The sequence below is a fragment of the Notechis scutatus genome, chromosome 3, assembly GCF_049901735.1.
Source record: "Notechis scutatus isolate UNSWTSFEM ecotype Mainland chromosome 3, rNotScu1.2, whole genome shotgun sequence".
NCBI classification, from domain to species: Eukaryota; Metazoa; Chordata; class Lepidosauria; order Squamata; family Elapidae; genus Notechis; species Notechis scutatus.
In genome coordinates, this window is record NC_142011.1 from 122,997,722 (window position 1) to 123,017,347 (window position 19,626).

At 39.7% G+C, this 19,626-nt stretch overlaps 1 protein-coding gene across 1 annotated transcript in view; it reads right to left on the reverse strand.

Annotated features, from left to right (window-relative positions):
- The window catches only part of LOC113415189 (sodium-dependent neutral amino acid transporter B(0)AT3-like), a 36,536-nt gene that overhangs the window by 8,428 nt on the left and 8,482 nt on the right, over positions 1-19,626 (reverse strand). Inside the window, 2 exon segments of the mRNA XM_087960051.1 lie at positions 6,145-6,282; positions 18,620-18,760. Of these exon segments, the coding sequence (XP_087816177.1) occupies positions 6,145-6,282; positions 18,620-18,760 (279 nt within the window).

Genomic DNA, 19,626 nt, shown 5'->3' on the forward strand with positions numbered 1-19,626 from the left:
AAATCTCAAAACCCAGACAGGCACAATAATGGGATGTGAGAATGATCTTGAGAAAGAGATGCAACAAAGAAACAGGTAAGAGAAATCTGAGTCCAGATTTATTTATTTAAATCTAGTTTGAGGAAACATCTCAAACTTGACTTTCCCTGTGGGTTTTTTTTTTTTTTTTTTTTTTTTTTGTAGATAAAGGCTGGTGGGGGAGGGAGCATTTTAAGATTTGGAAGATTCTGTTACTGTAACTCTGTAATAAAAGTAGTTTTAATATCCATAGCTTTTGGTTTCCAAGCTTGGTCTACCTCAAAGTTTGATACAAGTACTTTTAGCATTGTTTCTTCTTTTTCCCCCTATTCTAAAGAACTTCTTCAGTGCATCAGCACTTCAAACCTGTTTTGTCAACAGTATGACTGATATAGGAAAGGATATATCTTTTTCTTGTTGCTTGAATCATAATCATTTCACAGCCAATGTAGGACAAAGGCAGACTGATAAAGGTAAATGAACCACCTTAGCCAATTGTCTCCCATGAGTCCCATCTGCAATTTATGGCTTGCTATTTTATTAGCATCTAAAAGTTTATTATTTATTTGAACAAGGACAAGAGAGATCAGAATAAACATTTATGATTGGGCTAAGATTATCATAGCAATAAAATGTGAGGGGGGAAATCCAGATTAATGTTAAGATGAAAAAGGAGAAAGGCACCCTTAGTGAATATATGATTTCAAAAAAGTGAAGTTTTGTTTTCTTAGCCTCAAGACTAATAGACATACAGTAGATGGATAGTGTGCTGGAGGAGGCTAATCTTAGGGAGAAAGAGGATAACAAATTTAAATAAGGTTATGAAGGAGAATGACTTTTCAATGACAGCAAAAATCAGAATACTTAAGCAATGGTCTGTCTAAGGATAATGTGTGGTGGTGAAAGCTGGACATATAGAAAGAATGGGGCAAAGAAGATAAACACCCTCAATATAGAAATGGTTGCTAAGAGTGATGCCACTGCCTACAAGAGAAGCATATCAGCTAGTCCTAGATCAAATGAAGGCTGACTGTTCAATATGGTCAGCAAGTAGAACTCATGTACTTTGCATGTGTGATGCAAATGGATGATGGACTAAACAATTATTAGGTTGGCAAGGTTGAGGGAAGTAAAAGACAATGGATAAAGTGAATGGAAGGATCAAACAACTTATTGGAATGTCCTTTGAAGTAGTACGAGTTCTTATCAAGAACAGGTTTAACATATCCACAGTTATTTAAAAAGGAACACATTATTAGATATGAAGAAATTTTAAATGAAAAGGGTGAACTCAAAACAAAGCAAGAATTAGAGTTACAAGGGATAAATATAAATTAGTATTTGTATTTGCAAATACATACAAGGTATGAAAAAGACATTAAGATGGCTGGGTTTTATAAGGAATTGACTGAATTGGATAAAATCCTAACAGGCACGGAAAAGAAGTTGATCAAAAACTACATGCTTATTTATTAGGAGTGAAATTAGAGGAAGAACAAGTAAAAGAATAAATGATTGTGTGGGGGAAAAACTTTGGATATGGAATAGACTTGGATAAATGGCAGATATTATGGTCTAGAAACTATAAATTAACTATGTCAACGGCCTATAAAGAGAATTTGTATAAGATGTTTTAAAGGTGGCATCTACCCCCAACGAGAATTGCCAAGATGTTTAAAGATAAGTCGGCGAAGTGCTGGAAATGTCAGAAGTCACCAGGATCATACTACTATAGGTGGTGGACATGCACAGAAGCCAAAAAGTATTGGACTAGAACAGGGGTCCCCAACCGCCGGTGACTAGAATACACATGTGGCTGAAGAAAATGATAAAACAGACTATAGACTTAAAACCAGAGACATTTTTATTGGGAATTTTGCCTGAGAGTTACAATAAAGAATTAACATATTTGATTATCAATGTATTAACAGCAGCTAGGATTGTATTTGCACAAAATTGGAAAAATGAGAAAATTCTGATGAATGAAAAAATAATTAAGAAAATAATGGAATGTGCAGAAATGAGTAGATTGACAATGGCAATTAGAGAACAAGAAGAAAAAGATTATTACAAAATTTGGAAATTATTTTATGAATGCCTGGATAGAAGAGTAAGAAATTGAAATATGTAACTATAGTATATCATTACTGATAAACGGATGAGTTAGAGCAAGAAAATGAATACAGAATATATAATTGAAAATCAATAATTATAATGTTAAGGATAATATAATAAGTGATATAAAATATTGATTAGAATGATTATAAACATATATAACTAATATATGTATGATAATGTTATTATGCGTACAAAGAGATATGTACCCAACTGACACACTGTTGAACAGAAAGGTTTTATTTGTTTGTTTTTGTTGTTGTTATAAAAATAAAAAACTTTTTATTAAAAAAAAAAAAAGAACAGGTTTAAGAAAGTGAATATTGCCCATATAGACCTTAGGAAGCGAAGCAGACTGGATGGTTGCAATTAGGCTCAAATTATAAATACATTTGATATTTTGTTCATAGATTCTATTTAATTGACAAAAAAAACATGGGCATGAATCTTTGTCTTCCTTTATAATCTTCTGCAACATTGCAGAGACAATCAGTACTGTAGGATTCCATGCCTACTGCTCAGTTTTGTCTACGGGTGCATTCTTCTGATCTGGAAATAAACATACTTCAATTCACAGGTCAAAAGACATATAGAAGAGTGACCTGTGAGAACATCCATTTATCTCAAATCTCTCATAAAACGTGCTTCAATCAGTGACTTTGTAGATGCCAAGGAAGCAAAAGGACACATTTACCACCGTATTACCAATGTGGCAAATGTATAGCTTAATTATCTCTAGAGAAGCTATAATCTTATGCATTCCTACCTGAGAATAAAACACTTTTAATCTAGGGAGATTTACACGTGAGCTAAAATGCAAAACAGCCATTATTTACTGAGGTATGTGGAGATGTATGCAAATGATGCCCTTGTTACAGGTTGCATGAGTGCAGGGGGATGCTATCCACTTTAATTTTGGAACAAATTGGAATATATGGCTCTTTAAACCTTCCTTAGAGTAGATGGGGCTGTAAAAGATCTCTCACCCGAATTTGAATATAAAGAAGTCGGCTTAAAGAAATAATTTGATGTCTTCTTCAGCTGGATCTGTATGAAAACTATCCTTTTAGGGCTTGGACGATGTGATGTGTACCAAAGGAAACAGTAAGAGCAAAAAATAATTCATTGTGCATTGTGGGACACCTCAACTATGACCCTATTTCTATTTCTGTTCTAGGATGGTATCTAGGATGCTCGATTTTATGGATCTAAGACAACTTGCCCCAACCAACTCACCTCGGCCAACTTGCCACAAGACAACTTCTGCAGCTACTTCGCTATGGGACAACTTGCCATGGGACAATTCAACGGGGGATAACTCAAGAGAGGACAAGTGAATTGCATCAGGCCTAGTTGTCAGAATTCCAGCAATCACTCTAATTAAATCATAGTCTTACCTTACATTTGAACCTTCTCAAGTTAGAAATCGCTGAGGCTGGAGTCAGCCAGAGCATGGAGTCTTGGCAGCCCATCAGCCAAGCTGTGAACAAGCTTGGCATGCCTGGGTAGCCTCTGCATGGATCCAGGCTGAGGGCACATTGAATCTGCATGAGGAGGCCTGCAACTGCTGCTTCTTTCTGGGACGCCTGCTGTGAGGGCCAGCCACTCTGCTGACATTCGGGTACCACTCCTTCACCTCTAGGGTCACCAAATACACAGGGCTAGAAGGGGAAGTGGTGAGCTCAAGGCTCTTCAATGGCTTCGTTTTAAAAGGGGTTACAGATTTCTGCCAGGCTATTTACTCGCCAGAAAAAAATTCCTAATTGGTCCAGTGGTATTTTCCCAGCCAGTCAAGGAAGGATACCTTGGGGATTCCTGGGACCGGGTTGTTTGCTCCGTCATAAGGAGTACAAGGATGTCAGCAGAGCAGCTGGCTATCTCAGCAGACATGCCAGGAAGAAGTGGCAATGGTGGGCTTCCTCTTGTGGATGCACTGCTCCCTCAGTCTGGATCCATACAAGGACTACCCAGGCATGCTGCGCTTGATCCAAAGCTTGGCCAACGATCTGCTAAGGCTCTACACTCTGGCTCACCCAAGCCTTGAGGATTTCTTACTTGACAAAATTCAAACCTAAAGCCAGACAAGGCCTGCTGCAATTCACTTGTCCTCTGTTGAGTTATCCTGTGCTGAATTGTCGCACAGCAAGTTAGTTGAGCTAGCTGCAGTGAATTGGCCAGGATGAGATGGTCAGGGTGAGTTGGCTATGGTGAATTGTACCACTCCATCAATTTCTATAAAGGCAAAGTCTTTACTACCTCTGATCAGCATTTTTTCCTTGTTCTACATAGGCAAGACAAGAGCCATCCATAAAGTGTGCAGAGAAAAGCTATTTAAAGTCAATTGTGACAGAACATGAAGAAAAACTGAAGTCTTTGAGCTACCATTTTCTTTTGAGTGATAAATGACATTTGTTGAGGATCTGAGGCCTTGGTTGGAAGTCTGCATTAGGAGTCCTTGAGCTTTTCAGATAGTGGACAGACTTGCCAAATTTTGAGATCTTATCACTTAGTCATATTCTTAAAAGATGGCTGCCCCAAAGTGGACTCAAAATACCAATTTGGCAAAAGACCAATTACCAAAAATTGCCTCCCTTCTCCCAATAATACCTACCTACCATCTTGATCCAAGAGTGTCCACAGGAAAGGTATAAAAAAAAAGTCAGGAGAGCAGCTACAACATGTGATTGAAATCCTGTCCCTCTTTATGTGCATCACAATACACACCCCAAAAAAGGCTAGGGCTTTGTTTGCATAATCATCTTGCCCTTTTTGACTTTACCCAAAAAAACCACCCTGCTTTTCTTTTTTCTTTTTCTTTTCTGGGAAGCCAGGCTCAATTCTAAACAAACTGTAGGTGGTGGGTACCATTTTAACTTTCAAAATATCCTCTGTGGTTTATGATGGATCTAAAAGCATTTGGGAGTAATAGAAAAATGCGGGAAGCTTTTTGCTGCTGTTTGCTAACTTGCTGCTTTAATTTCTCATTCAATTTAATTTTTAAATCAAGTGGGACATGCGGACAGCCCAGCAGGCACCAAGGAAATATTGCTGATTACATTGATCAGCGTACTCTGCTGGGTACTAATGCTACAGAGTCAGCAAACTATGTAGCGAATAATCATAGCTATTAGGCAAAATTATGTACATTTGATTAAGCTAATCACACACTGTACACAAACTGTTGTTATCAGGAGTCATCCCCCCACCTTTTTTAAACTTATCCAAGACACAGTCTGCTCCCCAACACCACCTCTCCCTCATCGACATGTGCTTTCTCTTATACGCTCTAGTAAGAATTTGTTTTCATTATGGAGTGAGGCAATGGTGATAGGATGTGTCTATATCAGTGGTTTTGGGTGTCCCCCCAAAACACTCCCCCCAAAGCAATTAATCCAGGCTGTGTGGGAACACAAGGCTGCACTGCCCACATGGCCCCTCCCACCCGCTTGCCCCCACCCTTCAGCTGAGCGCAAACCTTACCTTGAGTAGAGCCATGTGAGCTGGAACTGGAAGGTAAGACCAATGGCAGGGGAGGGAAATCTGCCCCAGGGTGGCTTGCTGATGTTGGTGGGAAAATCGGTCCCATATTCCAGAGCTGCGGTAGTCACAAGACTGGCCCTTTGGTCATCCCGGAGCAGCTTCTCCTCCACCCGGGTGCACCAGCCTGCCATGGACGGGAGAAGCTGCTCCAGGATGATCAAAGGGCCAGTCCTGTGACTACTGCAGCTCTGGAATATGGGACCAACTTTCCTTCCAACATCAGCAAGCCACCGTCAGTCAAAATTCATATTAGTGACCCGCAGGATTTGAAATTACGAGTTTGGTGGCCCTTGAGGTGCAAACGGTTGGTGAACCCTGGTCTATACAGCTGTGCCAGTACAAGACAAGAGAGGACAAGTGCAGGACTCCTTCAGATATGGCAAGTTATGGGATTTGATGTCAAGGATACATGTAACATGTCTCAGCTGCTAATGAATGGAAACAATTAAAATATACAGAAAATACACCCACCCATTTTGCTGGCCTCATTCAGGCAGATGCTCCAAGGCAAGGGTTCTTTGAAAGAGTTTCCCAGGTACCACAACACCCAGGAAATAATCATATTATAATACGTGCCTACTATGAATGATATCATCATGCAAGCATAGCCTATGGAACAAGCAAGCATAGAGAAAAGGAAACCAACAGCAGCACCAACAAATGAGAATTGGGGGGAAATCTAAATGCATATTGCAAAAGTCTAATTCATAATCCTGTTCCCAAAAAAGAGATTTAGAACTGTAATATAATAAGTGTATATGAGCTTAATGTGTAGAAATAAATTGTGCATTCCCTACTCAAGTGAAAGGAGAGGAAAACGTCCGGTGATTTTTGCTTTTGTCAAAGTATTACTGCTTTTAAGATCAGAGGTGTCTCTTTCTAATCAAGGATGTTATTGAGAAATTGGTTTTGATCTGCCATGCCTAGTCAGGTATGGTCAACATGGGAATCAGGAAAGCAGGATACACTTGTAAAAGGGTATGTTATAAATCAGTGGTCCCCAACCTTTTTTATGCCGCGGCCCGGTACCGGCATCAGCTGGGCGCCACGGCCCGGTACTGGCATCAGCTGGGTGACGCCATCTTGTTTTGATGAAAAAGTGCTTCCGGTGAGCTCACCGGAAGCACTTTTTCATCAAAACAAGATGGCGGCACCCAGCAAACCAGCGGCCCGGTAGGATTTGTTCCACGGACCAGTGGTTGGGGACCCCTGTTATAAATGACAAGTACAGCATTAAAGAAAGATTTGCAGGAGTGGCAGAGCTGTCACAGATATTTTTTCCTCACTGATTTCTAGGCACACATAAGGCTATTAATGGGCTCAGTGCAAGCAACTTAGTTTAAGTCATCATACACAATTCCTGCTTGATGATTGATGGATTAAGCTTCAAGGCCTCCCAATAACTATAGTTCCCTGGCTGGCACAAACATGTATCAAAATATTTTATCAAAAGGTTTTTTTTAATGTAATAGTAGACAACATAACAATGGGGTTTAAAAAAATTAAGAGCAGCAGCAGTAATGATGACAATTAATATTGTATAAAATTACAATAATAAAAATAGTAGTGTAACAGTGAAGTTTTAGCAACACTGCAAGGTTGTTTTTTTAATGTTTGGAAACAAAAAAGATGCTAAGAAAATCACAATGTCCATCCAAGTACATTAATTTAAGAAAGTATTGTTTGGGTGTGCATTGCCCTCCCCCCCCCCTTTCTCTCTCTCTCTTTCTCTCCAACTTTTCATGATTTCTGCAAATCATTTTTCTTAATTTTGTGACATCATTTTCATTTTTAATAGTTCCCCTAGTATGCTATTTTAATTTTGTTAGGATGCAGAATTGAAAAAATTAGGGAACTGCAAATATTGAATGATAACAAAGTATTAGTTCTCATATTTGCTGACAAATGTGAAAATAGTTTTCACAATCAGTAGATACTGAATGCTAGGTAAAGTTGAAGTAAAACTGAGATTAACAAAAAGTGTGGGGGACTTTCGGTTTGAGCTTCTTTGGCGATAAGCTGAAATCTGTGATTGTGCGTGGTTTTGATCTGTGCTCGCCGCCAGAGCTCCCTGAGCCAGCTGGATTCGGGGCTAAGCCACCCCGTAGAGGTGGTGAAGAGGGGGGAGACTGCTAGCAGGGTCGAGGAGAGCCACATCTCTCCTCCCCAGCTGGCCATTACTCCCTTTCCGGAAGGCGGTTGAAGCGTTGGTCAGAAATGGCCACCTCAAAGAAGAACTTGACCGGAAAAGAATGTGAAGGAGGAAGATAAGAAGAGAAAGTTTTGGTTGACCGGGTTGAACTGAAAAAGCAACAACATAAGGTACCCTGGAATTTGAACTATAAAGAATAATATTGTTCCCAAAGAAGATTTTGAAGCAGTGAAGGAGAGAAGGAAGGGAAAGGATTTGGCTTTTTTTTCTTTCCTTCCTCATATTGACAGCTAAGAGATTTAAGTAAGAAACTGACAAAAATCCACTTTGACATTAATAGGTATTTAAGCTGAAAATAAAATGTCAAAGGGATAATAAACTTTTGGATATTCAAAAACCTTTAAGAGAAGGAAAGGAGAGAAAAGGAAAAAATAAAAGAGCAAGATCTGGAAAAATGGAGGAAACTGCCTGGAAGTAAAAGGAATTTACAACGAGACTTCAAAAAGATTCCTAAAAGATACATTCTAACTGAAACTTTGTAACAAGATAATAGAACCCCAGGAAAAGAAAGTGGAAAAAGAAGCAAGAAGAAACAGCTTTGGATTATTTGGATTACTTGGTGATTTTTGGAGTGTTGGCTATTGGATTTAAATGACTAAAATCAATCGGGTGGTTGTTTAAAAGTGTTTAAAATGGCCATCACTCTTGGAAGAACTGAAAATGGAACTTAAAAAACAGAAAGAAGATGCACAAGAAGGAAGAGGCTTTTTTGGCTTCATATTTCAGTTTTTAGAAATAGAGATCTGGAACTATGAGAAACAACAAGAAATGCTTGTAGAACAAGAAGGGTGGGACAAAGAAGAAGCCATCTTTAATGACCAAGTAATTTTAAGTGGAGGAAAAAAAGGAAAGCGGGGAAAGAGAGTGAAAAGTTTAAGATTTGAAAAAACAACAAAAAATAGTTTGAAAAGTGATTACAATACTAGGAAGAAACAGAAAAGAGGATTACAGAAGAGAGAATTAGAATTAGAGAGAGAAGGGGTCAAAAAGGGGAGGGAGAAGAAGAGGGGGAAGAAGGAAAGGAAAAGAAGTTATAAAGGACAGAAACAAGATTTAGAGAAACAGGGAAAATGTACAAGGATTAAAGGTATAAGCCTGTTTAGAAGACATAGATATAAATGGATGAAATTTAATTGAAAGAGGGATTCTGCACGGGTACATAAGATAGTATTGTTATATTAGAAATAGAAATAAACTTAGAAAATATGAAACAAGTGTGATTAAAATGATAGATAAAATACTGTAATGTAATGTTTGTTCATAAATACATGAAATAAAGAGAATGAGAATGAAATTGAAAGGATGGGAACATTGTAATTATTATTAATGATTTATAAAAATTAAGTGAAGAGAAACATGAAAGAAATATGGGGAAAAATTATGGAAATATTATAAGTGTTCCTAAGGAAATATGATATTCAATTGAAAAGAAATGTTAAAGATGTTAAAGATTGTAACTAACATTAATGATAGAGCTGAATTGGAATAGAATAAGTGTTTTATTTACTATTGATTATATATATATATATATATATATATATATATATATATATATATATATATATATATATATATATATATATATGGATCTTTGGTTATTCGGGTTTTCTCCGCGTAAGATTGGAAGTATCTAGGCAACGTTTCGATGAAGTCTCATTCATCATCTTCAGGCTTCTGTCTTCAGCTCTGTGCTTCTCAGAGTGATGTGAGCTTGCAGCTGCTTCTTCCTTTTAACTGCTAGTGGGGGTGTGACTTGATTGGGTGGGGGCTTGGCTGTGTTCTGATTGGGTGGGGTGTGTTCTCATTGGTTGGGGTTTTGGCTGTGTTCTGATTGGTTGGGGGTTGGCCATGTTCTGATTGGCTGGAGGTGTGTTCTGTTCAGGTGGGGGCTTGGTTGTGCTCAGGTTGGTCTTAGTTACTGGGGGATTTGAGCTGGTGAGCTGTGATCTTGCTGTTTGGCTTCGAGTTCGTGGTCGTGCTGCATCTTCATGGTGGGGGTCAGTTCGCTTCATGTATGGCTCAGAGGGGTTTGAAGTGGGTAGTGATGCAGCTGCAGTGCGGCTTCTGGTCTGTGGTCGTGTCTCATCTTCTGTGTGGGTGTGAGTCTGCTTTTTACGTGGAAGTGTGATGGTGGCATCTCGTGTGGCCCTCGTGGGTGTGGGTCTAGTGTCATTCATTCATTGACACACCCCCACTAGCAGTTAAAAGGAAGAAGCAGCTGCAAGCTCACATCACTCTGAGAAGCACAGAGTTGAAGACAGAAGCCTGAAGATGATGAATGAGACTTCATCAAAACGTTGCGTAGATACTTCCAATCTTACGCGGGAGAAAACCCGAATAACCAAAGATCCACATACAAATACCCGCGAGAACCTCAGAATATATATATACACACACATACATACATACATACATACATACATACATACATACATTCTTTAAGAACATAGTGTGCATTTTAAGAATGTACCAAGCAGAATTTGATTGGAAGTTATGTTTTATATCGAATGTTATAATTGTAAAGGCATAAATTGAAGTTTAAATAAGAGTTGAATGGACAAAATTAAAAGATACAAAGGTGTCATACTCCAATTACTAACTACAGGGAAAAACTTGTTTAATGAGAAAAGAAAATATGAAGTTGAAACAGGACAGACAAAAGTACAAATATAATGATTAGAAAGACATTGAAACTTAGAAAAAGATATATAATTGAATTTTGATAGGTATAAGATAATTAAAAACAAAGTTGAGAAAACTAAGGTAAGGGAAAAATTATGGAGAAAATGTTAAAATAGTAATAAGCTATGAAATAGAACACAAAGATGAATATGAAATTAAGTTTGTATGGAGAAGTGATAACCTGGGATCATGCTATTCTCAAAAAAAAGATGTTTTATTTGTATTATGTTTTGTGAAAGCCCAAATAAAATTTATATTTAAAAAAGTGTGGAACACACTGCTATTTATTAGAAAGGAAATTTCTTCACTTTGAAAGCCATAGGACTTCATAAAGCATCCATTTCTATCAATGGGTAAGCAAGTTAAATATTCTTTTTCTCTTAATTTGTAAATTGTTATATTTTATTTATTTTATTTTTTATTTATTTGATTTGCCAATTGTTTACAAGATAATAAGTATAAGTGTATACATAGTTGTGAATACATGAAATGGGTACATGTTATGTCCCACCTTCTAAAATAAACAGTTAAGGCTGAAAGCAGCAGTCCTTGTAAAGAAAGGCAGCAAACAGGAAAATGTTATGTCCCACCTTTTAAAGTAAACAGATAAGGCTGAAAGCAACAGTCCTTGTAAAGAAAGGCAGCAAACAGGAATTTTCACAGATAGCTCCAATAAGTAAAAGTTCCAACGAACTAAATCCAAGACTCAACAAGATTCTTCAGATCAAAATCCTTCACAAAATAATTCCAATAAGTAGAAGTTCCAACGAATTAAATCCAAATCCCAACAAGATATTTCAGATCAAAATCCTCCAAACTGTGCTCTTCAGTTCTCTCTTGCAAATAGACACTTTGTTCCGGACAAAGTGCAAAGTCATATCTCTCCCTTTATAGAGTAACTAATTAGTCTAATTGCTGGTCTGCTCTCCTACTGTATCCTCGTTGGTTCCTCCTTGTCAGGAGACGTCTTGTCCTGACATCTACCCAGCAATCATCCAAATTATCATCTTCTTCACCTGAAGATAACATTTGTTCCTCATTATCACCCGTTCCCGGCTGACCACCTAATTGAAGGGTGGAGGAGTTTGAAGGTTCAAGCCGACCTTGCAAATCAAATGCATTCATCTCCTCCTCATCGTTAGAACTTGCTGATTCATATAAGTCCTCCTCGCTGGAGCTGTCATTCAAAAAACCTGTAGCAGATGCCGGAATCACAACACTATCCCTCACCGCAGGGCCCTTCCCCGGGTCTGGCGATCCGGATGCGGTTTCGAAGGGAGCGTGCATGAAAGTCTCGAAGCAGATCCGAAGCATGAAGTGTAGACGCATCCGTCCAGGAACAAACCTCCGAGTCATCTACCCTCCTCCTGACCAAATACTGGAAGCGACCTTTGAGCCAACGGGAATCAAGGACGTCGACCACCGTATCGTCAACAGCAGGCTCCTCAGAAGGCAATGATAACGGACCCGGTTCAGCAGAATCACGTAATCGACAAACAGAAGAATCAGGAATCAAAAGAGATCGATGAAAGACGGGGTGAATACGCATGGATCGTGGGCAAAGTGAGGCGGTATGCCACGGGATTAATAACTGCCTCAATCGGGAACGGACCAATAAACCGATGATCAAGTTTTCTAATAGGGCGATCGACCTTCAGATGTTTTGTAGATAGCCACACTTTATCACCCACAACTAACGGAGGTGTATCTCGACGGGACCGATCTGCAAACCGCTTATAATCTTCTTTTGCCTTGTTCAATTGTTGTATCAGTAGACGGCGAACTGCGTGTAGTTCTTCCAAAAACTCTCGGGTCTCAGGAACTGGGGAATCCATCATAGTTAATGGGAAGAAACGCGGATGATAACCCATATTTGCAAAAATGGCGTGACACGGGTGGAGGTATGCTGCGAGTTGTTAAACGCGAATTCTGCTAACGGGAGGTATTTCACCCAATCGTTTTGTCGCAAATTAACAAAACATCTCAAATATTGAGTAAGAATCCCAATCACCTTCTCCGTCCCGCCATCAGTTTCCGGATGGTGCGCTGACGCTAAACATACTTTCACTTGCAAAGCCGCCATTAACTGTTTCCAAAATTCTGCCGTAAACTGGACCCCACGATCAGAAACCACTCTATCAGGCAGTCCATGTAGACGGAAGATATGTTGCAAAAATAACTGAGCCGTGAGTGCGGGACGATGGTAATTTCCGACAGGGAATGAAATGGGCCATTTTAGTCAACATATCCACTACCACAAGCACTGTTGTGAACCCGATGAAGACGGTAAATGTGTCAGAAAGTCCATAGAGATCGCTCCCCATGGTCTACTTGGAGTCGGCAAGGGTTGCAAAAGTCCAGGAGGTGCACCGGATGCTGCTTTCGCTTGCCTACATTGAACGCAAGAAGCGACGTAAGAAGACACATCATGACGAACTCGAGGCCACCAAAAAGTCCGAGTGACCAAATGCAAGGTCTTGTGTAATCCAAAATGACCAGCGGCTGGGTTATCATGACATTGTGTCATGATGAGAGCCCTCAACGGTCTGGTAGGCACATATAATAAACCCCGATATCGAAGCAGATCGTCTTCAAAAGACCATGGAGAAGTTGGGCCAATGTCCTCCCGTCTCTGCTGCGTCCACACATCCAAACGTTGCGCCTCTCGTAGTTGGGCCCGTAAATCTACGGTTCCTGCAGTACGGCTAGAGATTCCAGTGGTAACACTGTCCGTAAAGGAAGAGGATCTTCAGCATAAGTATACTCCGGTTTCCGAGATAATGCATCCGCCCTCCGGTTCTGACCACTTGGAACATAAGTAACCGAGAAATTAAATCTGGCAAAAAATAACGACCAAACGAATCTGCCTTTGATTCAATTTCTAGCCGTGGTCAAATGTTCCAGGTTTCTATGATCTGTCCGAACCTCCACCTTGTGTCGAGCTCCCTCCAAATGATGTCTCCAAGTCTCAAAAGCAACCTTAATAGCTAACAACTCTTTTTCCCAAATGGTATAGTTGCGTTCCGAAGCTGTAAGCTTCCTAGAATAATAAGCGCAAGGAAACAAAAGAGCGCCATCCTCCGAAGCTTGTAACAGCACTGCTCCGATAGCGACATTAGAAGCATCTGTCTCGACCACAAATGGGCGATCCGGATCAGGATGCTTCAATATGGGTTCAGTTATAAATGCTTTTTCAAAGTGCCAAAAGCCTGTTGTTGTGGAGGCCCCCACACAAATGGAACCTTCTTACAAAGAAGCTGGGTTATGGGATCCATTATCTTCGCAAAACCTGGAATGAAAGTCCGATAATAGTTGGCAAATCCTAAAAGTCGTTGCACATCTTTAACCCGACGAGGAGCTTCCCAACTACACAACGCCTCAACCTTTTTGGGGTCCATAGCAATGCCCACAGGAGAAATAATGTGTCCCAAGAATTCGATAGACGACTGAAAAAGAAACATTTTTCTAATTTAGCATAAAGTTTATGTTCCCGAAGACGCTGAAGCACTTGACGCACCTGCTGAAGATGTTGCTCTTTAGATTTTGAATAAATCAAAATGTCGTCCAAATATATGACAACAAACTTATCCAACATGTCTCGAAAGATATCGTTCATTAAATGTTGAAATACAGCAGGAGCGTTGGTCAAACCAAATGGCATAACGGTGTACTCGAAATGACCATAACGAGTGCCAAAAGCTGTCTTCCACTCGTCTCCCTTACGCATCCGAACCAAATTGTAAGCTCCACGTAAGTCAAGTTTCGTGAAAATTGTAGCTTCCCGTAACCGCTCCAACAATTCGGAGATGAGCGGTAAAGGATAGCTATTTCTCACAGTGATAGCATTTAAGCGTCTATAGTCACAACAAAGACGAAGTTGTCCCGACTTCTTCTTGACAAAGAGAACGGGTGCTGAAAGAGGGGATGACGAAGGTCGAATAAATCCCCGAGCTAGATTTTTATTCAAAAATTCTCGAAGTGCAACTAGTTCAGGCTCAGACAAAGAATACAACCTCCCCTTTGGTAATGGAGCGTCCGGTATCAAATCCACGGGACAGTCATAAACACGATGTGGTGGTAATTGATCTGCCTCCTGTTCACTGAAAACATCGGGAAATCCGACAGCTCTGAAGGAATCGAGGCAGCAGAAGCGACAATATGTTGGCCTGCGCAGACATGTCTCAGGTGGTCCACACATTGCAAGCTTGGAAAAGAAACAGCGTTCTGCGCCCAAGCCACCAACGGATCGTGTAGACGCAGCCAGGATACTCCGAGCACCAAAGGAAGATGGAGGTTCAAGTGATATAAAAACTTATCGCCTCCTCGTGATCCCCAATACGCATACGCAGTGGTTGGGTGGCAGCGAATAGGTCCCGACTTGAGTTCGCGCCCATCTACGGTTTCCACCTGCATGGGGGGATTCACAGGCACTAAAGGAACTTTGAAATGTTTTACGAAATCATAATCCATAAAGCTAGTCGTAGCCCTGAATCCACCAGTGCCACGGCAGGGATTCCCTCCTTCCGAGATTGCAAGAATATGAAGTGTCCAAAAGTAAATGTCGAGGAGGGCCAGAATTAACTTCAGCAATTTGAGATGAAAGTGAATACTGTGCCCGACCTAGGGTTTCCTGAGGTCGGGCCTACCCGTTTCCCGACGGACCAGCAATGGGTTTTGATACAGGTCCACGAGTCCCCTTCCGAGTGCAGGAATTTGCAAAATGTCCCGAACCCCACAATAAAGGCACAAACCTTCCTGAAATCTTCTCGATCGTTCCTGAACTGTTAAACGAGGCGGAGTGCGCCTATCTCCATCGGCTCCTCTGCTGGAATTCTGGATTGGAAAACCCTCATAGACGGGTGCGTGAACGAGGAAACACAGGTGGCTCTGCAACGGTCCGTTTACACCCACGATGTTGTAGGCGAGCTTCAATACATAAGCATTGAGTAATCAATGTGTCCAAAGTTGAAGCACGCTCTGCATGAATTAGTTCATCCTTGATAATGTCGGACAAACCCTCTTGGAATGCTGCCATGTGAGCTGGTTCATTCCAGGTGGAGTCCATACACAACAAGCGAAATTCTGCAACGTATTCTTGCAATGAGTGTTTACCTTGAATAATATCCCTCAATTTTCTGTCCACAGTTTGAGATTTAATTGGATTCTCAAACATAACGTTCATCTGTTGAATAAACCCTGGAAATCGTCCAGTAATGGACTATCTTGTACTAATAAGGGAGTAGCCCATTTGGCAGCCTGCCCGGTTAACAAACTAATAATAAAGCCAATTTTAACTCGATCGGTTGGAAAATCCTCTGGCCTCACAGAAAAATACAATTGGCACTGACCCAAAAATGTTGAAAACATGTCCGTTTGCCCAGAAAATTTATCTGGCATAGCTATCGAATTTTTCTCACAGGGGGTGCAGGGGGAACTCCAGCTGCAGCTGAAACAGTTTGAGAATTGGCAATCGAACGATAATAATTGTGTTACCTGATTTTGAAGGGATACGTTGCTCTGGAGTAATTGATTTATTTGCATCTGTTGCTGCTCCACCAATTGTTGCATTTGAGTTGAATCCATCGTTGCAAAGATGGTCTGTTAGGTCCGGAACAAAAATGTTATGTCCCACCTTCTAAAATAAACAGTTAAGGCTGAAAGCAGCAGTCCTTGTAAAGAAAGGCAGCAAACAGGAAAATGTTATGTCCCACCTTTTAAAGTAAACAGATAAGGCTGAAAGCAACAGTCCTTGTAAAGAAAGGCAGCAAACAGGAATTTTCACAGATAGCTCCAATAAGTAAAAGTTCCAACGAACTAAATCCAAGACTCAACAAGATTCTTCAGATCAAAATCCTTCACAAAATAATTCCAATAAGTAGAAGTTCCAACGAATTAAATCCAAATCCCAACAAGATATTTCAGATCAAAATCCTCCAAACTGTGCTCTTCAGTTCTCTCTTGCAAATAGACACTTTGTTCCGGACAAAGTGCAAAGTCATATCTCTCCCTTTATAGAGTAACTAATTAGTCTAATTGCTGGTCTGCTCTCCTACTGTATCCTCGTTGGTTCCTCCTTGTCAGGAGACGTCTTGTCCTGACATCTACCCAGCAATCATCCAAATTATCATCTTCTTCACCTGAAGATAACATTTGTTCCTCATTATCACCCGTTCCCGGCTGACCACCTAATTGAAGGGTGGAGGAGTTTGAAGGTTCAAGCCGACCTTGCAAATCAAATGCATTCATCTCCTCCTCATCGTTAGAACTTGCTGATTCATATAAGTCCTCCTCGCTGGAGCTGTCATTCAAAAAACCTGTAGCAGATGCCGGAATCACAACAGGTACATATAAGAAAAATAAAAGAAGAATAAGAGAAACAATAGGACAGGGACGGTAGGCACGTTGGTGCGCTTTATGCAGACCTCTTAGGAAAGGGGTGAGGTCAATAGTAGACAGTCTAAGGTTAAAGTTTTTGGGGTTTGGGGAAGAAACTACAGAGTCGGGTAGAGTATTCCAGACATTGACCACTCTATTGCTGAAGTCGTATTTCCTGCAATCAAGTTTGGTGCGGTTAACTTTGAGTTTGTATCTATTGTGTGCTCTTGTGTTGTTATGGTTGAAGCTGAAGTATTCATTGACAGGTAGGACATTGCAATGTATGATTTTATATACCATGCTTAAATCAGACCGAAGATGGCGTAATTCAAGGTTTTCTAGTTCTAGAATTTCAAGTCTGGTGGCATAAGGTATTCTACAACGAGTAGAGGAGTGAAGAACTCTTCTTGTGAAATATTTCTGGACTTTCTCAATTGTGCTAATATCAGATACGTAATGTGGGTTCCAGACTGATGAACTGTATTCGAGTATTGGTCTAGCAAATGTTTTGTATGCTCTGGTTAGTAGTGTGATATTACCAGAGAGAAAAGCTACGTAGGATTAGGTTAACAACTCTTAATGCCTTTTTGGCTATGTAGTTGCAGTGGGCTCTAGCACTTAGATCATTAGAGGTGAGTATTCCAAGGTCCTTTACAGAGCTTGGGTCATCAACAAGATCTTGACTATTCAGCTTGTATTTTATTTTCTGATTTTTTTTGCCAATATGTAAGACAGAGCATTTATTTGTTGAGATTTGAAGTTGCCATTTGTTTGACCATTCTGATACATAGTCAAGATCTTTTTGTAGGGTAGCAGTATTGTCTGTGGTATTGAACAGCTTTATATCATCAGCGAAAAGAACGCAATTGCTCTTAATATGATCACAGAGGTCATTTATGTAGAGTATGAAGAGAGTTGGTCCTTGTTAAGCCTGGATTCCCCAACGGGTGTTAAGGAAAACAAACTAAACAGAATGTGCAGCGAAGTCAGATAGGAAGACAGGTAAATGTGTGAGATAAGCCTTCTCGTTAACATGCAGTAAAAATGCAGATACGCTTGTGCTATCAAAATTATAATTTATTCCATTTAAGAATTATAGCATAGTCATGTAAACAGTCCAGTAGTCATATATCAATTTCAGTCAAGTCTTGTCAGGGATACTCTATTTGCAAAGTCCGTGTTGAATAGCCAATGTCAGTACACTTACAATAAATCAGTCCAATCTTCTCTCCGTTGAGAAATATCAACACACTTCTTCACTCCCCGTTTCAGCAAGAACGCAGTCTTCAATAAGCCAGCCAGTAAGAGCCAGAGAGTCCCTTGCTGCTTATATAGTACTTTTACAGCTGCACCCTTAATTACATTCCTTTAGCTTAAAGTCACATACACTTTATCTGACAAACCATGATTCATCATTTTATTATCTTTACCCAAAACAGTTAGGGTAAAACAATGTTATCCTTAACAGTCCTAGAACTTTCTGGATTCTTAGGAAGTTCCTAAGTATGTGGACAATGCTGTCTTAATTTTGGATGCTTTCATTTCAAAATCCACTGGCACTCACATATTTGAGTTTGCTATTGTAGGGAATTTTGTATGATAACACCTCTTCTTTCCCATGTGTGAAGCCCAGGCATTTGTAGGAATGTGCAATACCAAAAACAAGCCATAACCTACCAATTCCTCCTAGATAGGGTGAAATATGACTCCAGACTCCAATGCTGCCTTTCCTCAAGAACTGTCCAATAGCTAGTTCAAGATGAAATATTGGGATTCCTTCAAACACCAGAGCAATGGCATACGGAATCAAGAATGCACCTAAAAGTAGATCAGCCAAACACAACTAAGCAACAGCTTTGTCTACTTTTACTTTTTTATTAACATGTTTTGTTGTATTGCTTGTAGTATCTCAATATACAAACCTGTATAGTTTAGCATGGTATTTAGTATATGGTATAGTATCAATCTCCCATCTCTTTCTTATTAAAAAATATACCAGAATTATCAGAAAAGCTCTCTTCTGTTTTTTGTTTTGTTTTTCTTATTAGGCAATAAACCCAACACCACATATATTGTTGCTATTACTTGTTTTTTGAATGATTGATTTTGAATTGTTCTCTATCACATATACCCTTGCTTTAAGATATCTATATAGTCAATTTTGATAAAGAGAGAATGGCTACATCATTTTCATATAAAAGAATATATTTGGGACAATTCTCAAAAAAATGGTGGCACAAAGTCCAGATTGGCAAAAACCTCAACTATATCATTAATGTAAAGATTGAACCGCAAGAGGGCAAGTATATGTCCTTCCTTTACTCCTTTATAGGTGGGGAAATGCCCAATTAAGTCCCCATTGCTATTACCCTTTATGTGTGTGATAATGCGTTGTACATACTTTTTTAAAATCTGATTAACTTTGAGGTGAAGCAATCAACTGTTGAGGCTGCTAAATTTCCCCAGAGTTTTTCCTCAGTGTATGGAATCAAATGCTGTTTTTAATTCTGAAAAGGCAACACAGAGAAGCACACAGTATAGTGCACACCTTAAAATAATTTCACTGTATTAAGATTCAAAGCATACAAGCGCATGAGCATTTGTCTTTTTCTTTTGCAAAAATGAAAAAAGCCCTTCAACTGGAAAAAAAATAAATCACTGAATGCATTCAGTCATTCAATCCA